The sequence below is a fragment of the Etheostoma spectabile genome, chromosome 24, assembly GCF_008692095.1.
Source record: "Etheostoma spectabile isolate EspeVRDwgs_2016 chromosome 24, UIUC_Espe_1.0, whole genome shotgun sequence".
Classification (NCBI taxonomy): Eukaryota; Metazoa; Chordata; class Actinopteri; order Perciformes; family Percidae; genus Etheostoma; species Etheostoma spectabile.
The window spans coordinates 2,160,614-2,178,806 of record NC_045756.1 but is presented as its reverse complement, the minus strand read 5'-3'; the positions used below and the strand labels follow the sequence as shown (position 1 = coordinate 2,178,806).

General features: G+C 41.1%; 3 protein-coding genes across 8 annotated transcripts in view; 2 read left to right on the top strand and 1 right to left on the bottom strand.

Moving 5' to 3' along the window:
• The window catches only part of LOC116674188 (FERM, ARHGEF and pleckstrin domain-containing protein 1), a 52,633-nt gene extending 38,794 nt beyond the window's left edge, over positions 1-13,839 (top strand). For 3 of the 4 annotated variants that reach the window (XM_032506718.1, XM_032506719.1, XM_032506715.1), the window contains exons 14-28: positions 2,225-2,427; positions 2,555-2,644; positions 4,282-4,415; positions 5,217-5,298; positions 5,445-5,506; positions 5,612-5,787; positions 5,883-6,013; positions 6,196-6,264; positions 6,358-6,447; positions 6,697-6,779; positions 7,073-7,185; positions 9,641-9,801; positions 10,561-10,668; positions 11,983-12,134; positions 12,853-13,839. In XM_032506718.1, the coding sequence (XP_032362609.1) occupies positions 2,225-2,427; positions 2,555-2,644; positions 4,282-4,415; positions 5,217-5,298; positions 5,445-5,506; positions 5,612-5,787; positions 5,883-6,013; positions 6,196-6,264; positions 6,358-6,447; positions 6,697-6,779; positions 7,073-7,185; positions 9,641-9,801; positions 10,561-10,668; positions 11,983-12,134; positions 12,853-12,928 (1,730 nt within the window). In that variant the 3' untranslated portion in view covers positions 12,929-13,839. The remainder of the gene's footprint in view (positions 1-2,224; positions 2,428-2,554; positions 2,645-4,281; positions 4,416-5,216; positions 5,299-5,444; positions 5,507-5,611; positions 5,788-5,882; positions 6,014-6,195; positions 6,265-6,357; positions 6,448-6,696; positions 6,780-7,072; positions 7,186-9,640; positions 9,802-10,560; positions 10,669-11,982; positions 12,135-12,852) is intronic. The other variant, XM_032506716.1, reaches the window with a different exon arrangement.
• A 105-nt stretch (positions 13,840-13,944) lies between these two features.
• On the bottom strand, positions 13,945-16,204 carry LOC116674191 (gamma-glutamylaminecyclotransferase). 3 transcript variants are annotated; one of them, XM_032506727.1, is made up of 3 exons: positions 15,886-16,048; positions 15,656-15,716; positions 13,945-15,040 (listed from the first exon to the last, which is right to left on the bottom strand). In XM_032506727.1, exons 2-3 carry the CDS (start codon positions 15,691-15,693, stop codon positions 14,548-14,550), a joined length of 531 nt encoding a protein of 176 aa, XP_032362618.1. In that variant the 5' UTR covers positions 15,694-15,716; positions 15,886-16,048; the 3' UTR covers positions 13,945-14,547. The 3 variants fall into 3 exon arrangements, with proteins under 3 accessions (XP_032362618.1, XP_032362615.1, XP_032362616.1); XM_032506724.1 differs by lacking the exons at positions 15,656-15,716; positions 15,886-16,048 and adding an exon at positions 16,073-16,204; XM_032506725.1 differs by having other exon boundaries at positions 15,656-15,899.
• A 1,225-nt stretch (positions 16,205-17,429) lies between these two features.
• arl13b (ADP-ribosylation factor-like 13b) overlaps positions 17,430-18,193 on the top strand; it is a 9,238-nt gene continuing 8,474 nt past the window's right edge. The window contains exon 1 of the mRNA XM_032506722.1: positions 17,430-17,864. Coding sequence (XP_032362613.1) covers positions 17,806-17,864 — 59 coding nt within the window. The 5' untranslated portion in view covers positions 17,430-17,805. The remainder of the gene's footprint in view (positions 17,865-18,193) is intronic.

Below are 18,193 nucleotides of genomic sequence, written 5' to 3'. Positions count from 1 at the left end.
CACACACACACACACACACACACACACACACACACACACACACACAAACGCTGGAGTTGAGTCGTCTTCCTTTTCACTGTCACCAATTAGCCCTTGCAGCGAGTCAATTCCATTGAGGCTTTTTGTAATTTTAATGTACTGTACATACAGTAACAATATGATAGATTGTGACTTTGTACTCATATTATAATGTGTATGTTAATCAGAGCCAAATTTTGTAGATTTGATTTAAAACGAAAAAGTTAAATGATAGTTTTTTTGGCAGTATACACGCTGTGGTGATGTGATCGTATTTGACTGATATCGTGCAGCTTAAAGCAAATAGTTCAACTTTTTGGAAAAATGCACTTATTTGATTTTTTTGCCAAGAAACCGAACAAGCATATTTCCCAAAATGTCAAACTATTTTCCTTTTAAATTAGATAATTTAAATGGTGTAAGGTGGTGTTTTAGCCTCACATCTGTGATTCCTTTTCTGTTTAAATAACACACTTTTTACTGACTGTCTTCTTTCGAAGGGATAAACCGGCTTTCTGGCTATTCTTATTTTCTGATTTGAAGATTGGTGGCAGTTTTTGCAAAATCTCTAAAGCATACAATCACAAGAAATACTTTTTGTGTGATCAAATTACAATCACAGTAAATAGTGAAGATGCAAAGTTGTAGAATCCGCTGTCAATCTAGCTTAAGAAGTGCCTAAAATTCTTTTTATTCTTTACAAAAGAAAGGCAGTTAAATGATACTCACACTCTCTTCACGGCCTAAAGACGCGCTGACTCACTGGTTTTCTTTTATGCTTTGTCAGTCTTGTAACACTTTGTATTCCTGCACACCTGTCCTTTTTATTTTCATGACAAAACACCCACTGGAGTTTATTTCTTGTGACTTCTTTGAGGTTTTATTTCTTTATACCCTTCATCTCTCTTTTTAACACTGTAACTGTGTGCACTAGTGTCAATAAAAAGCAACCTAGTATGTTCAAAGAAAAGGGACTCCAGAAGTTTCTGTAGATGGAATCGACGTCCAACCGCCCCACCCCTCAAACGCCCACCCACAGACCCTCCACCCGTACTAGTTGTGCCCCTTACATGTCTTGTGTTGTGGTAGCTAGCCTGTAGAGTAGCGGTTGTTGCATGTGCACACGTGATTCGACCCGTGTCTGTCCCTGTTTCATGTTGTCTAGCTTGTTTCTCCACGTGTTTTTTTGTCGTGGTAGTTTGTTTTCTGTATGGTGGCAAGTTCTTTTATAGCACCCGTCACAGATCTGCACTGTGGTTGCCATGGTTTTACCATCCAGTTTGGTGTATAACAGTGGACTCTTTGGAAACTTTGCACCTGGGCAAGTATACAGTCAACTTAGTACCATGTAGTAAACCTTTGTAGTGACTCTAGCTGTAGTGCAAACGTTTTATTCTTCTGTCCGGATGATGATATTTCCCCAAAAAGTTGCCAGAAATAGATTTCAACTACAATCCTACCAGACTCCTTTTTAGGCATCATCCCAACCAGCAAGACTATCACACATCTATAGAAGATCAGATCTATAGAGTATTGTAAGGGAAATGGAAAAGTTAATAAACTACTGATGAATTGTTTAAATGTAGCAGAGCTATGTTTTCTACCAGGGCTAAAACGATTGATTAATCGATTAGTCAAAAGAAAGTTTATCTTAATTATTTGTCTTTTTACCCTTATAATGCACAGATATGTCTTGCAAGTAAACTGACCTGTATAATCTGTAGCTCCTTACTAACATCTCCTTAACAGTTAGTTATTTTTTCCTTCTTTTGATCCTTTTTTCTTTTTTTTTTCCTATTTCTTTAACCACATTTTAGATTTAGATAATAATCCACATAAAGAAATAGAGTAGATGTAGCCTCCTTCTGAGTTGAGTGATCGTAGCATTTCTGTCATGTTGCGCCCTGACTGAGCATGACAGCTGGGTCCTGACCCATAGTGTAAGACTGATTGTGTAGCTTTGTCTAACTTTACATTTACAGGAATATTTTGGGGAATATTTTAAGCTTCTAAATGCAGGGTGAATGTAGAAGCCTGAGTAAAGAATGAAAATGTCACTATAAGAATTAAATAACAAATATTATTGAATTTCATGAATCTATTTTTAACTCCCTTATCCTCTCCTACCATCTTCTCCCTTATCTCACTCTTTGTTCTATTTCTGTCCCCGTCTCCTTCTGCTTTCCATTTTCCTCTCCTCCCCCAGAAAGTCCCGGTTCAGAGGACTCTCCGGAGGGAAGTCCCCACGTGGTTGCTAACGGCAATGGCTCGGTAAATGGCCGGGGGACGGGCAGCATCGGTGTCCTGGGTCAGAGTCCCGAGGGACGGCTGCTATCACCTCTCACCAGCCCGCTGCTCACTGATGCTGGATGCGTCCGCCACGATGACGAAGACGAGGCAAGGAGGAAGGTAGACATAAAGACAAGGGAGAGTGTGGATGGAAAAGTTTATTTTGTGTATCTAAAGAATCTAATAAGGGATTTATCAGTGGATTTGTAAATTGATGGATTGATCTCATCTTTCTTTTTGTGTCCAGAAGTTTCCCACAGACAAGGCCTACTTCATAGCCAAGGAACTGTTGACCACAGAGCGGACCTACCTCAAAGACCTGCAAGTCATCACAGAGGTAAGTTCTATAGTTTCCAATATTTTCTTAAGGTGATGTACTTGAGTCTGTTGCCATGTTGATGCTGAATGCAAGGCCAATCTCAGCTGGCTGACCAAATCTTTTAAAAGCCATCTGTGCTCTGACCAGGAGCTAGTCGGGCTAAGTGTAAACACAGTCCCTAAATCCAACAGCCCCAGACAGAGAGAGTAAACCCAGCTTGTTCTGTTTAAAGCCTTGTTACTGGAATAGTGATCCAACCCTGGTTGTTTCAGCTTTCAGAGTCTGATATTTTGAGAAATTTTGAGACATTTTGAGCTGAAGTTGGTCTTTTAAAAGCTTATGTGTTGGGACAGTGAGTCATTGTCGGTTTGCGCTGGAGTCAGGATGTGAATTTGATGTTTTTACAGCCTACATGTTGGTAAAGTAAAACCAAAGTCTCAAGCTGATGGTTCTTTCTGTCATGGACATTAACATTACGTTGGGGTACTAGAGCTGTTTCAGCTCTCTGATCCAGTATTTTTAATCCCCATCCTGAAAATGGGCTTTGATGCGCATTTAGTTTGGCCCAAGACCAAGGACTGAGGTTCAACATCTGAGGCTTTATGAGCATGTGTCTTGTGCAGGACAGATGACATCTTCCCAGTGAGCATATTTAAGTTACTTGTGTTTTCTAAATGACACTCTCGCTTTGGTTTGTCACAAGAAATCAATGCATGTGTTAGAATTTTCCTCCTTTTTGAGCTGCCAAGCACTGTATCTTGTTTTTTTAAGACAACACAGACTATTTGCTGTGGGCCCTTCAGTTTACAAGTAAAACCACTAAAATCACCACAGTGGAAAAACACTCTATGCATGCATAAATACAACCACTGCATCTTAAATCTTAGGCTGAAAGTGCAGCCTTCTGTTGGTCAGACTGTGTCTTTGCCATTTATGTGGTTTAACTTTACTGTCTGTCTGTAACAAATGAGTGGAAAATCTGCAGCGGGAATTTAATGAGTAGAAATACTAATTAGGAAAAGACAGGTTCAAGCCCCTACAGCAGCAAGCACCTGCCTGCATCACTTCTTATATTTTGAAGCAGACGTCTGACCTCGCTGCGCTGTGGAGTCAAAAAATAGCCTATTTCTACTCTCTTGTGTCTTTATCTCCCTCTCAGCTGTTTTTCTTCACAACAGTAGTTTCCACCACACTTTCAAGTGTGTGTGTGTGTGTGTGTGTGTGTGTGTGTGTGTGTGTGTGTGTGTGTGTTGGCTGATGGTTATCCTCAGTGCGAACAAATGTCATGGTGCTTTCAATTCAAATCACTCAATCAGCCCCCGCCAACCTCCTATCCAGGGGTCTATTGTGGGAACATACCTGTATTTGTGTGTTTCCGTGTGTGTGGTGCCTCACATATGTCACTTGTAATCACCATCAGTGTCTGCTGTATACAATGTGTTCATTTGTTTTAAAGCATACTTTTCATTATGGATTATTCCGACAATTATTTTCTCATTAAATTGATTAAGGATTTGGTCAATTAATATCAAAAAATAGTGAAACACCCGCCTTTATAATGTCTTAAAGTCCTGAGAGCCATCTTCAAGTCCTTTTTTTTGTCCGACCAACAGTCCAAAACCCCCAAAAATGTGTGTGTCTGTGTGTGTTTGTAGTCCTTCCAGAGCGTTGCCGGGAAAGATGAGGCCTTCCCAGACTCTGTTAAGAATGTGATCTCTGCCAGCTACGATCCTGTCTACAAGTTCCACCAGGGATTCCTTAAAGAGGTGGAGCAGCGGCTGGCACAGTGGTCAGTACCTGTCTGTTCCCCATTCACAAAACCTTTTTTATCGTGATACATTTTTTATTGAGAAAGGCACTAGATTGCAAAAACAGTTACAGTTTTAGCCCTTTTCTTCTTCTTTTTTCTCCAGCCCCCCTACCCCTTAACACACACACACACACACACACACACACACACACACATACACACACACACACACACTCCAAAACAAAAATCTGAAAGTGTACGCCAACCCCACATCCCCAAATTCCCAACCCCCAACACCCCCCGCTGCCGTGCTCCATTCAGAAAACTGAAGTTTGGTACAGCAAATTATTAAGGACTTGAGCATTTGGCTCACAATGCAAATTATCTACATTTAAATGCACCTACATACTATACATACATACATCATACATATACATTTTCACACAATCATACAAAAAGTTTAAAACATACAACTCAGGTTTGGGGTCTAATCAAAGATGCACAAAACTTCAATAAAGAAGGCCAAACAAGGTTATATAATGTGACTTTGCATGGGAACTAAATATGAAGAAGCAAAGTCCTTAGGGGAAGTCCTTATGGGAATCTTGTCTGTGTTATTTCTGTAATGACATACAGGAGGAGACACACATTCAAACATAAACGCAAACCTTTTTTTTGGCAAGGGCCCAAGTACTGGCTGGTAAGATAAATGGGATTGTGGGAATGGAGCGAAGATCTTCCAGTCATGTGTGGTACAAACATAGCTGCAGCCTGGCATCTACTGGTGAATAAATGCTACTGCATATGGAAGAAGATCCTCATTTCTTTTCTCTTCTTTAGGGAGGGTCGATCTAATGCCCACATTAAAGGAGACTATCAACGAATTGGTGACGTTCTCCTGAAGAACATTCAGGGTCTAAGGGTAACTACACATCCCTCTTATTATTGTCATCTGCAAGATTTGGATTAGGAAGTATTAGATGCTGTCTTTGTGATTTAAAAAAAAAATATATATATATTTTTTTTCCCTCCATTTTCTAATTTTTGTTTGTGTCTTTGCAACCGCAGCAACTGACAGTTCATCTTCAGAAACATTCAGAGTGCCTGGTCGAACTGGAACGGGCCTGCAGGTGTGTGAATGGAGGCTACAAGAAAGGCTAACATTATTAACACCAGCCTGTTGAAGCATTTTGAACACCCACATTTTCCGTTCTTCCTCCCTGTCTGTTCCTCAGATCCAATCGGAAGGCGGAGGCTGCGTGTCGGGACTTTGAGCAGCAGAGGGTTTGCTACCTTCCTCTCAACATCTTCCTCCTCAGGCCTCTCCACCGCCTGCTGCACTACAAACTCATCCTGGAGAGGCTCTGCAAGCACTACCCGCCCACCCACGACGACTTCAGGGACTGTAGAGGTACATATGTCTCTTTGTGTACGTGTTTTTGTTCCTGTGAAACTAAATGTGTCTTGTTTTTGTTTTCTATAACCGTCTTCTTAACCCATCTTTAGCGGCCCTGGCCGACATCTCAGAGATGGTGCTACAGCTCCAAGGTGCCATGATGAAGATGGAGAACTTCCAGAAGCTTCTAGAGCTGAAGAAAGATCTGACTGGCATCGACAACCTCGCCATCCCCGGGAGGGTTAGACTCTTTACATTTCTATATTGGACACTCTGATGTTATTAGTCAAAGTAACTACCTTTTAAAATAGTTAGTTTTTATGTTTGTAAATTGTTCAGTGGCAAGAACTGCAAAATTCTGCAAATGTATTTTGGCTTTCTGACTCGAATATTTATTATAGTATGTCTGTTTTAAACTTGCAGGAATTTATCAGGCTGGGTTGCCTCAGCAAGCTCTCAGGGAAAGGCCTTCAGCAGAGGATGTTCTTCCTCGTAGGACATTTCACTACTTTTCAAAGTGAATCAAATATCAACGATTGCAAAAACAAAACCTAACTCCCACTTGTTCCCTTCCTTCCTCCCCAGTTCAGTGATTCCTTGGTGTACACCAGTCGAGGAATGACCCCGTCCAACCAGTTTAAAGTTCATGGCCAGCTGCCCCTGTATGGCATGACGGTACGTGACCGTGTTCCTTTAACAACATGCTTTTTTGAGTTTGAGTTACTTCAGGCACTGTGCTGTAGGAATAACTGCTACAGAATTAAAACTTGGATTGGTGTCATTCTTTACTAAATGTTTTATTTGGACGCTGGGGCTTATTTTTCACAGCGTCTGTTGTTGTTATAAGTGTTTTTTTGTTGACATGCTTTGACCAAATTTAGGATTTCTGAGGTCTTCCGCTGAGGAGTGTGTGTGTTTTTTCAGATCAGAGAAAGTGAGGAAGAGTGGGGAGTCCCTCATTCGTTCACCTTGTTTGGACAGCGCCAGTCCGTGGTGGTAGCAGCCAGGTATACATGTACATGAACACACATAAACGTAAAAATGTTTTACAAGTCTTATAAAAGGGGTCAGCAGCATGGGTGGACTACTGAATGAGCCTACCAGGCGCAAAAAGATCACAATGATACAATTCACAATGATATAAAATGATGTTATTAAAAATCTATCTACTGTGAATGAAAGAAATGAAAATAGGTTTATAAGAACAAAGACGTTAGCATTTCCACAGAGTGCAGATGCAAAAAGAAATTATTTTTTACAGACCGTCTCTCTCCCTGTCTCTCACTCTGTCTGCGTCCAGCTGTGAGTCCGAGATGGAGCGGTGGGTCGAGGACATCAGGATGGCCATAGACCTGGCAGAGCAGACAAGCAGCCCAAACACCGACCTGCTGTCCACCAGCCTCTCTGACAACAGTAAGTCAGCTAATGGGTCCGGGTGTAAGAGCTTCACTGTGGACTTTTATTATTACTCATATTTCAGTGTGTGGATTAGACAGCACAAATGTACATTATCAAGAAAACCAGGTGTATGTGTCCACTTTATTAGGTAAACCTGTAGTATTATTATTATAGGCATATAAAATGAGACACTATGGCTGAGTTGTTGTATTAAATTACAGTAGTGCAGGTGTACCTAATAAAGTTGTTTACATCCCAATACATTTGTACAATTCTCTCTATATATATGTGAATGTGAGATGTTTTTTATTTTGACTTTAGTCCTGTTCTTTTTTTTTTTTTTTAGCTTCTCACTTTTTTTTCTTGTGTCAGACCTTTGAGTTCTGGATTTGTGACACCTGTCCTGATGAGTATAAATGCCGGTCAGGTAACCATTGTTTTATCTAAACATCAACTTAATAAGTTGAAACAACTGCATCAGAGTTGGTCTGTCTGTGAGCCCACATCTCACTAGAATGATCAATCATTTTCCACTCAGGTTTGTGTTGATTCAGAGGATCTGAACCATCATTGCCAAATAACTTCATCCTGTCCAAACATCAGTTTATCAAAAATATTGCAGGACTGTCTGTGGGAACCAGAAAGTTCAGTCATAAAAAGCCCCACAGGAGAGTTATTTCTGGGTATGTTTCCACATGGGATTTGTCAGCCGCCATGGCTGTTCTTTCCAAAAATCTCCCAGCTGAAGTTAATGTGATGCAGGGACTTCAGCTGAAGATATATTTCAATCCTTCCCTCCCTTTCTTTTCCTCTAACATGACAGACGGCTGCTGTCAGCGCCTCATGAATAATCTCACTGAATTGTTCCAGGTGGTCTTTCATCATATTTTTTTAATGTCACCCGATATATGTAGGTTCAGGCACCAGCTGTCGTCCTCTTTTCTCTTCTTCTTTTTTTTCTCATTCTTTATCATAAATGCCTGTCACGATGTTCAATGAGGCCTCCACCTGGTGACCTTTGGTTTGACGTCTTCATTGTCCCTCGGTTAAATCACCCGCTATGTACATTTTACCTCAAACTGTTGAAGAGTATTGGCTTACAAGTAACGACAAAAGTTTTTTTTTTCTCCTTTATTTTTTCCAGACTCAATTGAAATGGCTTTGATCACTGTTTTGGCTCAGCACTTTGTTCTGTATCAAAGACCTGCAGCCTTGTTAAAACCATAAATGTGGTTCTACTGTTATTTTATATTATTTAATTAGCCTGAATATTAAGATTTAATTAATCTGTCATGATTTGGTTCATGTCTGCTTTTATAAATGGTTCTGTGTTTGCTGCCAGCACACTAAAATAGCAAGAATGAGAATGTTTGTAGTTTTAGCTGTATTTAATATTAGGCAAAGGGAAACTATTAAAGCCAGATTTTTGTTACAAATTCACAATCTTGTACACTATCAACTCTTGTAAAAGGGTCAGCAGCATGGGTGAATTACTGAATGGGCCTACCAGGGAAAAAAACACACATAGATCACAGAGACGCTGAACCACAAACAGACAGAAAGTGACTACAAATTACCCAAAATGACTACAAAGAGTAACCAAATGACTACAGAGATGCAAAACAACCACAAAAAGACACCTAACGAATGACATAAAAGGATCTAAAACGTGCACGTAACGACTACAAATGACCCAAAATTACTACAAAGAGAAACAAAGTTACTGCAAAATGACAAACAAATAGACGCAATAGGCCTACAAAATGAAACTAAATGAGTACAAATAGACTCTTTGTGTTTGGATGTCATGTTTCTATGCAGACAGGGTGTGGGCTTCGTACATGTCTGTGCCCAGGGGCCTGTTGGCTCATAATCCGCTCTTGAAAAGAAAGAAGCCAAAGCAGGAGGTTCACACCAACCTTAGTATTTCTGGATCCAGTCAAGTTGTCCAGTGGCAGTTTCCACCTCTAGCTGCAACCAGAAATACCAAACATTAGCCAACGATGCGTAACAAAACAATATTCAGCATGCTGCACAGCTTGTTTGTCAGGGTTTTATGGTGTCAGGGTTTATGTTGTCAGGGTTTTTATGTAGTCAGCACTATGGCGTTAAGTTCTGTTGCAACATTTGAGAAGATGAAAGGAGTTGAATACCAAAGCCTGAATTGTATTAGTATTTTCAAAAACACCTCTGATATTATATTTTAATCTTGTTAATAGGAACCCATAGGAAGTGTTTTATCTTCATGTCTTTAAACCCCATCTATTCTAAAGACCCATTGCTTGGTCATTTGTCAACATTTGTTGTTTATAAATGTGCTCTGTAGATAAATGTACCTGCCTGGTTGTAAGTGTACACAGAGTTCATGAAATGATGGATGGTTCATGTGTCTATTCTGTGACTTCTACCCAGCGAGAACACAGTGTCTTTCTGCTAACCAGCACGTTTTAACTTCCCCGTCGTTCCCCAGAGCTGTCGGACGACGGTGGAGCCGAGCTGGAGTCGGAAGAGGAGCTCTGCGGCTCGCGCTCATCTCTGGAGCGCCAGGGTCACCGTGGTAACACTACCGTGCACGTCTGCTGGCATCGCAACACCAGCGTGTCCATGGTGGACTTTAGTGTTGCCGTGGAGGTACCGGACTGTATCTCTTTTAATCCGCTTTCTCTCTCCACACATCACACACCTGTTCCTACTCTTAAGGAGTCCAGTCTTGTGTGTTTATCTGTGTGTGCGTGTTGTTTGTCTCAGTCCTCTTCTCCCCAGGCAAAGGACCATTGCCTCAATGTCCTTTGTCTCACTTTTCTTCTCATGTCTGTGTTTTTGTCCTTTTCTCTCTTCCACACCTCCATCTTTATCTCTTCCACCTTGTGTCTCCTCCTATGTCATGCCATTTTTGTCTGTCTGTCCACGCTGACGCTACTAGAGGCCAGTAGTAGTCCGGCCAGTGAGTTGATGAGGCCCCGTGGCAGTCTTCTGGGGCCCGTGTCTCTCTCTGTGGTTTGCTGGTACAGAGCACACAGCCTGTCGTTTAGCGACACCTGCTGGCGTAGTGAGGTACTGCAAAAGCCCCAGCTGCTGAGAATGTCGTGATTCTCCTAATGTCACTACAACTACCCAATAATAAATGGAGAGGACTACATTTCACTGGACACACAAGTTACCAGACTACTGGATATTTAATATTCCTGAAGTATAGTTTGAATATTTGATGTCCTGGCTTTGCATGAAGGAGTGTAATTAGAGCTAGAGCCTAACAGATTTTTCTTTCCTGTCTTTTTCCCCCCCCACCATTTCAAACACTATAATGGAATCAGTGGCTTTGCTTCACTTAGTTGAGCCTTCTGTGTCTTTTGTGGACTTAGTTTCCGTTCTCTTCTCTTGTGTTTTCAGAACCAGCTGTCAGGTAACCTGCTGAGGAAGTTTAAGAACAGTAACGGCTGGCAGAAACTCTGGGTGGTCTTCACCAACTTCAGCCTCTTCTTCTACAAGTCACACCAGGTGAGATATATCACCACGTATACAGTAAGAATACAATAACACAGAAATGATGTGGTGTTGGAACTGATCTGATACAGGAACATGTTTTTACTATTATATAATATTATATAATATGCACTAATATCTCTAACAAATAAATCCTGCCTCATCACACGTGACTGGATAAGTGTTTGGACTTGAAGTGCCTTACTGAAACCTGCCATCAGCCAGATGTTTTTTTTTCTCGTTTTGAATGAGACCTGTACCCCTGGCTATTGCTACCTCCAGAACGCCCACAGCATGGGTTGTGGTGGTGCTCTGTCTCTCATCTACCGCAATGATCTGGATTTGTCCCCTCTGCCTCGGCCTAAGTGGTCTTCTTTTGAATGGCTGGCATTTAAATGTAAGCCCCCTTTTCCCACGACTAAAGTTCTCATCTACTAGCCACCCAAACTCCTCCTTCATTCCAGAGATGCACAACCTCCTATACATTGTGTAATCTAGACTGGATTCCTGCAATGCACTGCTCATTGGGATCCCTAACATGAGTCTTCAGAGACTATGTCCAGAACAGTGCTGCAAGGATCCTGATGAGAGCGTGAAAAATATGGACACATAAAACCCCTTCTCTATTCACGTCACTGGCTTCCCTCCTCCACCAGGATGGACTATAAGGTCTCCTTCCTCGCTCATCAGTGCAGCCATGGCAATGCCTCCACCTACTTGAAAGAACGACTAACTCCTCTAAGCCCCACACTATCTCTTCGCTCTGCAAACACAATTTGCCTCCTCCATTCCAGGATTAAGAATTTACAAAGAAAGAGTTTAAACACAGGACTAAAACCATTTGTTTTTAGCAAGACCTATGACTTTTAATTATCTTGCTGCTGCTTTTATTCTCCTGTTTTTAAGCTTTTATCTGTCTTTTAAATGGTTTTGTGATCAAATTTGGATTTTTATAATCAGACATAAAAATGTAAACATAACATTCGCAAACCGTTCCAAACAACACACTGGGACTTAGGAAAGCGTCCCAGGGCCACAAAATAACAGAGAGGAAAAACAGGCGGGAGACAAAACAACACCAGCATAAACAGACACACACAGACAGACACACACACACAGATAGACACAAGACAAGGGACCAATCACACACACACAAACAAAAGAAAAGGCTACAGCATTGCCTTATCTGTCTTTTAAATTGATAGTTTTACCCTGTAGCACTTTAAGATATGTTTTAAATGTAAATTATATAAATAACATATAAATAAAATGTATTATTAAAGACCATTATTGATTGATTTCCTGTCCTTCTGGCTCGTCTGCTCTCAGGATGACTACCCTCTGGCCAGCCTTCCTCTGCTGGGCTACTCCGTCACCGTCCCGTCTGAGTCGGAGAACATCCATAAAGACTACGTCTTCAAACTCCACTTCAAATCCCACGTCTACTACTTCAGATCAGAGAGCGAGTACGCCTTTGAAAGGTACGGTATCAGGGATGGGTAGGGGTCCTCAATAAATCATATATACTTTTACAAGTACTTTTACTTTTTCAATTTAACACTCTCGGACGAAATAGTCAGGTATACAGATGATCAGAAATGGGAATGAAGATGTATTATAATATTTATTCCGATTGCTTCCTACATAGCAAGGCACGTTTATTTATACAGCAGATTTCAGCAGCAATGCATTTCAAAGTGCTTTACACAAAACCTCAAAAACTATTGTCAAAACCCTTCCTCCTCCCTGTATTTCGTGAAAACTATATCTTTGTACTGCTTTTTAAACTGGGTCATACTTGGACATTGCTTTAACAGTGGGGGTGGCAGTAGGGGGTTGGGAACCGGAGGGTCGCTGGTTCGAGTCTACATATGGACCAAAGTATGGCGGTGGACTGGTAGCTGGAGAGGTGCCAGTTCACCTCTTGGGTACTGCCAAGGTGCTCTTGAGCAAGCCATTGAACCCCCAACTGCTTGGGGCGCCTTTCCATGGGCAGCCCCCCCTCTCTGACATCTCTCCATTTAGTGCACGTATAGGTACTGAACATGTGTGTGTAGTTCAGGCCTGTGTGTAATAACAGTGTAAATTGTAATTTCCCCTTGTGGGACTAATAAACAGTTCCACAGTTTCACTCCACATAAAGTAAACATTAACTGTTGTGTGAGCTTCAGTAATATAAGAACCATGGTTTTCCACCAGGTGGATGGAGGTGATCCGCAGCGCCACGTGCTCCGCCAGCCGCTCCCTGCCGAGCACCAGGAAAGACCTTTACTGATAATGTGCACAGAGAGACGCTCGCCTGGGTGAAGATCTGGACTTCAGACTGCACTAACACCAGAAAAGACTCTTATTATGTCAGACACAGAATCACATACCCATCACTCAGAGATCCTCCCACTTATAACACTTTCTGCACCACCTCTGTCTGATCAGCAATGTCTGTGATTTTAGTCGTCCTCGATGTAATTCAGAACGTCATTGGTTTTTTTCTACTCCAATCTGGCAACACAAAGTCTTGCTAGCAACGTTTTCTTTTTCCTTTACCAATTGTTTATTTTAGTGTTTGAGTGTTGTTCACATGCACACATATAGATTGAATATTCACCATCAACATATTATGTTTATTACAAGGAGGATGTTATCTTCATGATAAACCTAAATGGTAAACATGAGACTTACCAGAAGTATATGGGACACTGACGCATGAGTTTGTTTTTGTTTTGTTTTGTTTTTTCCTTGATAAATATTCCTGTATGCTGACACCTTTTGTAATGAGAGTATTACATGTACATAAAATGCTTGAATTAAGACCTAAACCAGGATTTTAAACTGTGCATGTGAACAGACTCTTGGTATTGACAGTGTTTTCTATGTATAATTAGATGAATTAAATGTGATGCCAGTTTGGACACAATTAGATCTATCTTTTTCCTTTTTGTACAGTACTTTGATACACTGTGAAATGTCCTTTTTTTCATGTCTCCCAGTGAGTTTTGCTTAGTTTAGAAGTTTGTTTATCCTCTGAAGGATACGTGACTTTAACACTGCTTCCAACGCCAACAGAGATTTCACTCGTCCGTTTGCCAAATACCTTCTGTGCTCCTCTAGTTTTCTGGATTTTACTATTCTAAATAAAGATGAGAAAAGATGTGTGTTCATATGAAAAATAAAGAGACAACTCAGAAACTGATGTCTTCTGTTTTTATCTAACACCCAGATGGGATGAGATCAACACAACAGAGAGCATGATCATGAGTGACAATTCAGGAGAAGTTAACACAAACCCGTTTCAGGTGTGGCATACATTATTTTAATCCAAAGTGTTTGGGTACCACGCCAAAAATTACAAATTTGTGCAACTATTTGAATCCCTGAGAAACTGGAGCATAAACAACACAGAAGACGCAGGATTAATGCCCTTTATGAAGTATATTTACAATGAGAAAAATCAATTAAAGACCTATGACATATTGACATCATAGTATCTACTCTTATCATTATAAGGTGACTAACAGCAACATGTGTGACTCTGTATGTTGAGGTTATGTCCATTTAGGATGTTTTCTTTTAAAAAGATGAAAAAGTCGTAATTCTGCACTACTTTAAATGCATTAAGACTTTTTTTAAATGTAGTAGATACTGTAGGAACTGGATCACAATACAACCTCCCAGTTTAATTTACATGCTTTCCAGTCGGTCTTTAAGAACTCAAACTTGACAAAACTAGACACATTTCTTCTTGAGATGTCACGGATACTTTATATATTCTCCAACTGCTTTGCAGACAATATTTTGAGGCATATTTGTACAGATGTTAAAAAAATTAACAGGTCAACTTTGTGGCTCATATTTGCTCTTTACTCCTATCGGCTCTTCTCATTCCAGCTAGCTACATCAGTCTCGTGCTTCTCTGGTCACATACTCGAGCCCGTGATCTCCATATGCGTCGTAGCTCTCATAGCAGGGCAGTGAGGGCCAGTCTGGCTGGTACGCAGTCGTGTTGTACACAAACGCTTCTGTGATGCTCCCTGCTGCCGGCCTCTCCTCTGCCTCTGCCTTCCCCACCCACTCCTTCACCTCCAGATCGACCTGAGTCCGCTGGTACATGGTGGGAACCCCTTCAAAGTCATCCAGGAATTTCAGCATCTTGTCATCTACTTTATAAATCTCTCCTTGGACTCTGTGACCGTGGCCGGGGATGTTGAGGAGGAAAGGGATGTTGTAATTGCCGGCTATCACGAGTGGGTATTTCTGGGTGGTGCAGGCCGAGGCGAGGAACTCCGCCGTACCATTGGCACTCTCAAACATACGGTAGTAGTTGGGCTGCCCCTTCTTCAGGGTGCCATAGACGAAGACACGAGCCATGTGGATACAAGAGAGCAGACACCTGTAAAGTAAAGCAGTAAGGGTCATGGCAGTCAAATAAGGCCAGCTGAGAAACTTGTCACCATGGTTTTTTTTTAAACTTATCTTGAGTTAATATGATTTTGGACTGTTAGTTGATAGTCTACATTTTGATACCTCTACTTGAAAATATTTTCTATTATCTACAGTATATGTCTACATTTATAAGTGTAAACAGCACATACACAACTTGTGTAAAACTGGTCTGAGAATGTTGCTTTGCATACATCATGGGATGTCTTATAAATAACAAGAAGATAACAAGAAGAAGATAAGAATAAACACCTTCCACAGTTTTCTCTAAAGTGAATTAAGCACCGAATTGAAAAAGACAAATCTCCCTGCATTGATCAGATTATCCAGGTGTTTAAGATGCACAGGTGGGCCGGTTTTTATTGAAGTAGCTCTACATAGGCTCAATGATTAACTATCAGAGAAAGCCACTGTTGTCTTAAAATCATTAACAACACAGTGTGTGGAGGAGTCAAAGTCCTGCATTCAAATGTTACTGAAGTTACGTAAAAATGTATTCAAAAAGTACCAAAAGTAAAAGTCATTTTAATGGAGTAAGTAGCGTAGTAGGCTATAAGTGTATTACCTGTGAAATGTAGTAGAAGTATAGAGTACCGTTGGCATAACACGTCAGGTTCCAAGTAACACTGAACAACGACAACAACAGACGTCAAATACCCGGAGCGACCGTGTTTTGCTCTGTTCTACAATGCAAAACGGCTGAAAGCGACCATGACGTCACCCCACAGACAGTTACAGAAACACTGATGGAGTACAGCACCATAGACAGGGAAATAAAGTACTGTACAGCCTTACCAGGAAGCGAAGTGGTTTTTGAGAAGACTCATCCCTGATTGGCTCGCCCTGACATTCTTACCCCAACCACAACCAATCCCACTCCTCTTGCCTAAACCTAACCCACCCAACCAGAGCAGGCGACGAGTACTAGCCATTCAGGCATAAATTCTTCTCTTATCATCCTGCAAAAAATAAATCCCCCAACCAGGAATGTGATGGAGATTGTTTTCTTTTTCTTCTTTTGACGTTTAATGGCTTCATTTAAGACGATTTTATGAAGTGCTTCCTCCTTGCGGTATTCAGATGACCAGTGTGAACAGCGCATGCGCAGTTCTCAATGCAAAACTTCAATCACAGCAGTTAGTCATATTATCGTCCACAGGAGGCACTCTCTCAACAAGTCCCCCATTCATAATCTTTCTGTGTCCCCTACGATTCACATAAGAGAAAGATATCAGGAACACATATTAATGTTTACTGATGGTTCAGAGGAGACAGAAACGGGTGTCACATCAGGAACACAAACCCCAAATTTCCTAATTGTGTTCACAGTGGAGTTTTATGCAATCCTAATGGCAGTGCAATGGACTAAGCACATTCAGAACCATACAGTGTTGGTAGTGACTCTGTGTCAGTTATCAATAGTACGGGGAAAAGGGTCATCAAAGAGTCGACAACACCTTGTAGAATATGATATTCTTATGACAGTTAGGTGTGAAAAGGAGATGGGTAGAAACATTAGTATGGGTCCCAGCTCATGTAGGTATTGCAACAAATTAAAAGGTTGACGGAGAAAGCTGCTCAAAAGGAAACAATAGAAATCTATCCAAGTTGGAGGGCAAAAGTATTGTGTGGCAGGCAGGGACGTCAGACTGGGGGGGGGGAACGAGGGGGACCCAAGAGATGCTAGAATGAATAGCTGTGGATGCGGGGAGGGGCCCATAGATAATGCCTTTCTACCGGGCCCAGAATTTTATACTACGTCCCTGGTGGCAGGGGACAATTTTAAAATGGCAATAGTTCTGGGAGCAAGACAAATATTTTCCATATCTAGTAAGGTAACTGACTCAGTTGTAAAAGAGGAGAGGTTGGACGTAAGGTTATTATTTCTAGAATGGATTGGTCACACGTTTCTGAACAGCACATTATTTATTTTAGGAAAACGACAGAGTGGCTTGTCAGGAACCTGAGATGGTGCAACGTGTGTTGATTTCTTGTAGAAATTATGACAAAGACAAGATCTACTCAGAGAAATGCGAGAAATTGGTTTGGAAGAAGTGTCCCTGAAAAGTATTTTAGAAGTAGGGTCAAGTGGGAGGGGAAAACTAAAATTAACATTAGAATTTGCAATAGACACTGGACTGTATAACCATAGACAGTTAAAGTGTGTATAACAGGATGTAGTCATGGACCGTTAATATTAATATACAGTCAATGGATGCAGTGCACTGAAGTGATCGTTCCATAGATGGCAGCAATGCAACTTTTTGAATGTCGGCTGTCGTAAAACCCCAAAGAAGAAGAAGAAAAAGAACCTGGAACGACGCTGATTTGTTGATTACGGAAGGTGACGTAAGCACGTCTGCAGCCTAGCAGCAGAAAAGACGGCGTAAACAAAGCGGCAGCTACAAGACGTTAGCTAATGTTTTCGCGAGTAAAACACTTTATTCTACCTGCATTCGGTTGCATGTGAAACCCTGTTTTATTTTATTAGTGAGCACAACTTTCATTCGTATGGTAACATACGAACGCATGTGCTGAGATTGAAATTAAACGAGTTACCAAGATACCGTTATCGCTAACGTCAGCTAGCTACATTAGCTCGCTATGTAGCCAGTTTATGTTAGGAATCGATCAGCTGTCTAACCAGGTTGGATAGTGGTGTGGCGCCCAGGAATCAATGACCACTTGATTCCAGTCATCTGGACTTGGCCTGCGATGTTCAGCCTGATGGCGAATTGCTGTAACTGGCTGAAACGTTGGCGAGAGCCTGCAAGGTAAGTTCTGTTTTTATTATGAGGACAACATCTTTGCTTCTCTTGTCCTAAACATACCACTCAAATCAGTTCGTTTCAGTAGTTTGCAAGAACGAGTCGTCAATTGATGTTTAATCTTAGTTTGTGGTAACTACTATATGTGTCGGGTCAAAGCAGTTCATTTCATTGTACTTTATTAAACAATATATTAAAATACCTACAACCACTGACAGATCAGACAGATCATAGTTCAGAAGAGTCTGACCTAAGTGTTGACGGATCCATTATGTTCATATGCTAATGTTTGATTATATGTGTGTCTGTTTTTAGTGTGTGGATTTTTTTTTTTT